The 6,625-nt window shown below is 34.8% G+C and overlaps 1 protein-coding gene across 2 annotated transcripts; it reads right to left on the reverse strand.

Annotated features, from left to right (window-relative positions):
- Positions 1–282: 282 nt before the first annotated feature.
- Positions 283–4,253, reverse strand: LOC107478479 (TMV resistance protein N-like). 2 transcript variants are annotated; one of them, XR_008007412.1, is made up of 3 exons: positions 3,942–4,253; positions 3,557–3,834; positions 283–475 (listed from the first exon to the last, which is right to left on the reverse strand). XR_008007412.1 is itself a non-coding variant. In XM_052259708.1 (2 exons), exons 1-2 carry the CDS (start codon positions 4,133–4,135, stop codon positions 3,621–3,623), a joined length of 408 nt encoding a protein of 135 aa, XP_052115668.1. In that variant the 5' UTR covers positions 4,136–4,253; the 3' UTR covers positions 3,542–3,620. The 2 variants fall into 2 exon arrangements, 1 of the variants encoding a protein (XP_052115668.1); XM_052259708.1 differs by lacking the exon at positions 283–475 and having other exon boundaries at positions 3,542–3,834.
- Between the last annotated feature and the right edge of the window lie 2,372 nt (positions 4,254–6,625).

Consider the following 6,625-nt stretch of genomic DNA (forward strand, 5'->3'; position numbering starts at 1 on the left):
TTTATTATTATAACTTATTTTGCAATTTAGAGATTTGGTAGATAAATTACAAGTTACTTTATTATTGATATTTGCAGATTTGTAATCAGTCTCTTGTTTATTCTTACCATTTTACTTTTACATGTTTAGTCACAACTTTTAATTTACAGAATCATACCTATTTATCCTTATTGAATTTTTAGGTTTAGTCAAAATTTACAATTTACAAAACATATTTGTATTGAAAAAAAAAAACATAATTGTAGTGATATTAATTCAATTTTATTCATCACTTTCCCACACCCAAGACATAGCCAATGGTTACAACTACAAAAAAAAAAACAAGAAAAAAACTCAAAATATTATTTCATACTTTTAAAATCCTAATTTCAGCTTCTATTGCTCTAATCTTCCAACCCACGTTCATCTTCCAATACTCAATGTTATTTTCAGTTTCATGTCTGTCAGTCATGTCTTCTTCTTCCACGTCATTTGCCTACACAAAAAGTCCACACCATCTATTTCCAGAAGTCTATCACAACAAGAACCACAAAATAAATTATGCATGTATTACAAAAAAAAATAGATGTAAATTCAAGAAGGAAGCAATTCAAGAACTCACATTATAGTTTGGACATCCAAAAAATGGTTTGTCTGGATTTGCTTCTGTTCCAGACCAACGAAGAACGGGACGCATTCCACAACCACACTAGTGTAGAACCTTTTCAGATCTAGCTCGATTTGGATTCCTATCCAAACTTTCATATGAATGAGATCTGTTGCAGCTTCTGGAACCTTGGCTGGTGCTCCTCATCATCTTCTCCAACACCCAAACAACGATAGCAATTTGGGAATTTGGCACTTGTTAGGGTTTTATATTCATTAAAAGGGGGGTTCAAATTGAGTCAATTGAAATTTCGAGGGTCAAATTGAGTCTGTCTTCAAATTTCAGGGGTCATTTTGAGTATTAACTCAGTTTCTTATTTGGTGGTTAGGACATGACAGTAATCATAACTTTGATGACTTTACTTGCTCTAGAAACAGTAATATAGGATGCTTTTCTTGTTAAATCAAAACCAATATCAAGATTATTGTTGATATATGCACCAGTAATATGTTCTTTAGTAATTAGACACAAAAAAGTAACCCTTCGAACAAAGAGAAAAGTCTATTCTAGACAATAAAATGAGAGAAAAAACTTGATTAACCCAATGTGAAAAAAAATGCAATTAAATGAAAATAGTGAACTAAGCCATGATGAGAGAGGACCACAAAGCACATCTTGCAAGTTAGGCAAGGACCACAATCGCTCTGGAAGCTCACCCAAGCGACAATATTTGATCAAGCTCCAACAGTTTCTTGAGCCTCCATATTCCATGCGAGAGTTCATAACAGTGGAAATGTTCTTCAACAATTGGAGTTTCTAGGTTTGGAAGAGTGCTGATTGGATCAGGATGATCCTCTGTTGGGCAGTGTGCACCCTGATTTAGTCTCAAGTATCTTAAATGGATGAACATACTCAAATCCTGTGCCATTGATGATATTACATAATCATTACATCCAAAGTCCGAAATGCGAGCTGAATCGAAACCCATTCGATCAAGATTTTGCCGTCTTGGAATGCAATTCTCCCTAAAGCACATTAAAGAATGGATGCAGGAGTGATCATACTGCTTAAATGAATCCCAATCGGTGTCTCGAAGGGACAATCTACAGGATTTGACATTGCCAAGGGATCTAATGTCTTTCACCGTGCATATATCTATACCTTTTTCAGCTCTACTCTCTTATATGCAAAGATCAAGAAGCAGGTCATGAATCCGGCAGCTTTTGGCCCCTCTATCACTCCTTCTTTTTGCACCATCACCAAGCTGCGATCCACCAACTCATTCAAGTACTCTTCAGCAATATCTTCTACTTCTGGTTCATCTAATATTCCTGTTTTTGGTGGTTGTATTAACCCTTCAGCCGTCCATAATAGTATTAATCGTTTCACAGGAATTGCATAGTCTTCGGGAAACATCTCAAAGTATAGAAAACATGTTTTTAATCAATGAGGCAAGGTGTTATAACTAAGCTTCAACACCTCAGTGACTCTACTGTTACCTTTAGCAAGATACCAAATGACATTGCGCATGATTCTCATCTACTCAACTGTCAGTTGCTTCTTCTTTGCAACCACCCTGGCCAAGGTGATAATAGCAAGTGGTAAGCCGCTACATTTTTCAACCATTGATCTACCAATTGATTCTAGAACAGATGTGTACTCTCCTCCCCTAAAGACCTTCTTGCAAAATAGTTTCCAACTTTCATCCTTATTTAGGAATGGAAGGGAGAGGGACTTTGATTCTGTATAATTTGCCACCTCATCATTACGACTGGTTATTAGTAACTGCCATTTTTGTTATCCGGAAATAAACATTGTACCTCATCCCAAACTTTAGGTTCCCAGAAGTCATCAAGCACTATCAAATACTTCTTCTCCTAAGTATTCTTGCACCTTCTGCTTCTGTCCCTCCTCGCCCAAATGTTCAGTAGACTTGGAAAAGTTGCAACCACTGAGAAGGCTTCGAAGAAATTCCCTGCCTTTGTAGTCCATAGAAACAGTGATCCATACATAATAAGAGAACAACTCTCCACCTCATTATCATTGAAAATTTTTTTAGCAAGGGTAGTCTTACCCAAACCACCCATGCCTATTATAGAGATAACATTAAGACATGACTCATTTTCTTTCAATTGCTTAGTTATATTGTTGAAGATATTCACAAAGCCCACCATATCTTCCTGGACGACCATATCTCGTTTCTGATTTGATCTAGCACCTTCCATTCCTTCAAATTCACCTTCATTAATGCAATATTTCTCAATCTTGAATCCATTTAACACTTGATTATTTAGGAAATTGGCATCTCTTGTTGTTATAATAATTCTACTACCAGGACAGAACCAATCACCTCCCCTTGCTAGTGAATCCAACTGTTCTGTACTATCAACATTGTCGAGAATCAGAAGGACTCTTTATTGCGAAGATTTTGTTTTATATCAGAATCAATATTTTGTTAATGTGCTTCCCAACTTAAGCTTTTTATGCACACCCATTTCATACAAAAGTGTTTCTTGGAGATTTCCTAGACCATGGGCACTTCCCACTGATTTTTCAGATACTTTGCAAGAAAACTCGCAGCTTCAAATTGATGCCTGAACTTGTTAAACAACTCTCCAACAAATGTGGTCTTGTTACCATCTCCATAAATGACCAGCATGCAAATGGTATTGTCAGATTCAATATTCCAAAGAGATTCCACTACTTCAAAGTGAGAATCAAAACCAATTGGATGCTTAATGTATAGTGGTTCAGGAGGAAGCTTCTCTGAGACCTATCCAACAATTTTCTTTATTATCTCACTTTCATAGTTGCAAGAAATACATACCTCTTCAATATGTACTCAAATTTATATAAAGAAATATATACATACACCATCAAAAAATGAAGTAAAGTTGCTATAAATGCTCGAAATCTTGTGAAGAAGCTGTGAAAACATTAAGGTGACTTCATGAACTAAAGGTTACTCACCTCTTCACTTTACAAGTCACTCCGCTTAGATCGGCCACTTGATGCAAAGCCAACCTCCATGCTTTTATATGATGGGAGTCTTTGATGTGTCTTCATGCTTCATCATGTCTTTTTCATATTGGTTCCTCTGGCGCCTCACATCTGATGGTTCCACTTGATAAAAGATTGGCAAAACCGGTTGATTTTTTCCATTATTCCAGCACTTCATGATCTGTACTAGTTCATCCAAACACCATGTGGAAGAAGCATAGTCCTTACACAGCACAGCAATAGATATCCTGTTATTATGATCCATGAGTAAATTAATTAGTTAGTTAAACTAGTTAGTAGTTAGGTGATGATGATGTAAGCAGTTAGTTATTTTCAGTTTTCAGTTAGGTGATACTTGGATCTTTCAATGGCTTCAAGAAGAGTATCACCAACTCTAAGGTTCTCATCATCTCTGAAGGTGGTGATTCCTCTCTCACACAGAGCATGATAGAGGCGATCTGTGAATCCATATCGGGTGAAGCCTCTAAAGCTCAGAAAAACATCATATATAAAATATGAGGAGCAAGATTCTGCATCATGATCTGCCATGAGACCAATTTTTAGTGGATCTTACAATTGTGATAGCATAGTTATTCAACCAGTGAGCTCTGACTCAATGAACCAAGAAAGCATAGGTGAAAAAACACAGTGCTTGATAGTAAAGCTTTTGCCAATGTTAAAATTCTAAAGTCATATAAATGGAGATTATTTTAGTCATTCTCCATTACCTTGCTTTATCCTAAAGTTACACATCCTGATTCATGTGTGTACATAGTTTTATGTATTATTTATGCAAAAGTTGCATTATTGTGATTGACAAAATACCTATTCATACTACAGTCTAGAGCTACATCTACATCCTGAGGAAGTTTTTTCCTTTTCTCCAGCTCTTGCTCGTAGGGTTAGAAAGAGATATTAAAAATCAAAAGTCTGAGGTAATAGCCAAAATCATGGTTAGCTTTGAGAAAATAATCCGTGTAAAAATAACTTTATATTTTGTGTTCCAATGTATATATGAGTGACTAATTTCGTTGCAAATAAAACACAGGATTCACAAGTTGAGTGGAAAGAAGCTTCAAGAAATTTTAGTTTTATTTTGCTTTGAATTATGATTTTCTATCCAAATATGTATGGGAAAGAACATTTGAAAAGTGCAAAATGGAGTTTAGCAAACAAGCTAAGCTTTTATTTCAATTAACCTTAACTTGCATTGTCATGCATGAATACATTAGCAAATTGGAAATGGATCTTCTCAATTTTTTTTAACAATGGAGAGAGTGAAGTATGATCTTCCACAATTAATTTTATAAATAGGACAAAAAAAACATAAAAAAAAAGTATTGAAGAATAAGAAATTATACTTTAATCACTCATTTGTTAAAAAAGATTGAGAGAATCTATTTTTCAGTTATACAATAGGAATTAAAATTGCTATCTTGTAAATTATAACAACTAATTAGCTTTGATGGTAAACTTGAATTAGAAAATCAAGTTTATCCTTGAGGCTTAAACTAGAATTTTTTGCTTAGTTGTTAAAAACTTTGCTAAAATAACTGTTTCCAAAGTTTCATTATTACACTCTTTTATTTTAAAGACATGGAACTGAAAAGAAGAATTTAATTTTAATACACTATTAATATATATACGTACATCTAATTATGTAATGCCACGTCAATAAAAATAATAATCTTTTACATTAACTGCGTGTATATGATTATCTAAAATAATAAATATAAGAGAAAAGCTCTACATCCATGTAAAAATTACATGGATAGTATCCAAGTAACTTTCACTCCATGCCCCCACATCCCCATTTGTTTTACACGCACCTCTTATAACCTATATAACGAATCCTTATTTTGCGTTATCAACGTTTCTCAACGTAAACTTTTTCATACAACGTAAACCGCTTTCGCGTTCTTCTTCAACCTAATTAAATTCGTTATTCTTCTCTTTCGTGTTTTTCTTCTCTGCATTATGGATCTAGAATGATTCAACGCAATTATCTTTGTCGTTCATCTTCTTCTTCGTTTTCTTCTTCGATCTACACTTTTGAATTGAAACAATGAATGAATCAACTTCAATTCAGTTGAATGAGTGCAATTTTGATGATTCTTCTCAAACGCATCAATTTGATGAGGTTTGGATTATTGAATTCTAAATCGAATTTAATGGAATGAAATTTCTAATTTTATTTGAAGTGAATTGAATGGACTGAGGTGATCTACATGTAAGTTGAATTCAATTAAATTGATAATATGTAACTGTGAGTAATTGTGAGTAACTCTGAGTAAATATAAGTAACTTTTCGGTTCGGTAAGTACTAAAGAGGTGGTTCATCACTTTCATGTTTTCGGTTCGGTCCGCATAAAGGAGTCTAACAAAAATTAGACTAATATGTTTTGTTTTCTTCTCTAAGCACTATATAATTGTTTCACCGTAATTAAGATTTCGGTTCACCATAACTAAGATTTCGGTTCGCCGTGAGTACTGTGTTCAGTTCATTTTGCACTATTCAAAACTCTTCTTCCTCACCTTCTATTACTTCTTCACCAAAGAGAGAAGGAGGAAAAGACAAAAAAAATACAGCAGCAATAACAACAAAAGAATGACGATAGGGTTTCAGGGGTTAAGGTTTTAGGGTTCAAGATTCAGTGTACAGGGGTTTAGTGTGTTTCAAACTTTTGGTTTGCCCCGTGTATTAATTTCAGTTCACCGTATTCATGGTTGAGGGTTTAGGATTTAGGGGTCTAGGGTTTAGGGTTCAGGATTCAGGGTTTTAGGGGTTTAGGGTTTATGGTAGGGTTTAGGGTTTAGGGTTTAGCATTAAGGGTTCAGAGTTTAGTGTTCAGGATTCGGGTTTGGGGTTTGGGGTTTAGGGTTTAGCGTTTAGGGTTTAGAGTTCAGAGTTTAGGGTTCGGGTTCAGGGTTTAGGGTTTAGGTTTTAGGGTGTAGGATTTAGGATTTAGGTTTTAGGGTTTTGGGGATTTAGGGTTTATGGGTTCAGGGTTCTGGTTTTAGTGTTTAGGGTTTAGGGTT

This window comes from Arachis duranensis, chromosome 3 (genome assembly GCF_000817695.3).
Source record: "Arachis duranensis cultivar V14167 chromosome 3, aradu.V14167.gnm2.J7QH, whole genome shotgun sequence".
NCBI lineage: Eukaryota > Viridiplantae > Streptophyta > Magnoliopsida > Fabales > Fabaceae > Arachis > Arachis duranensis.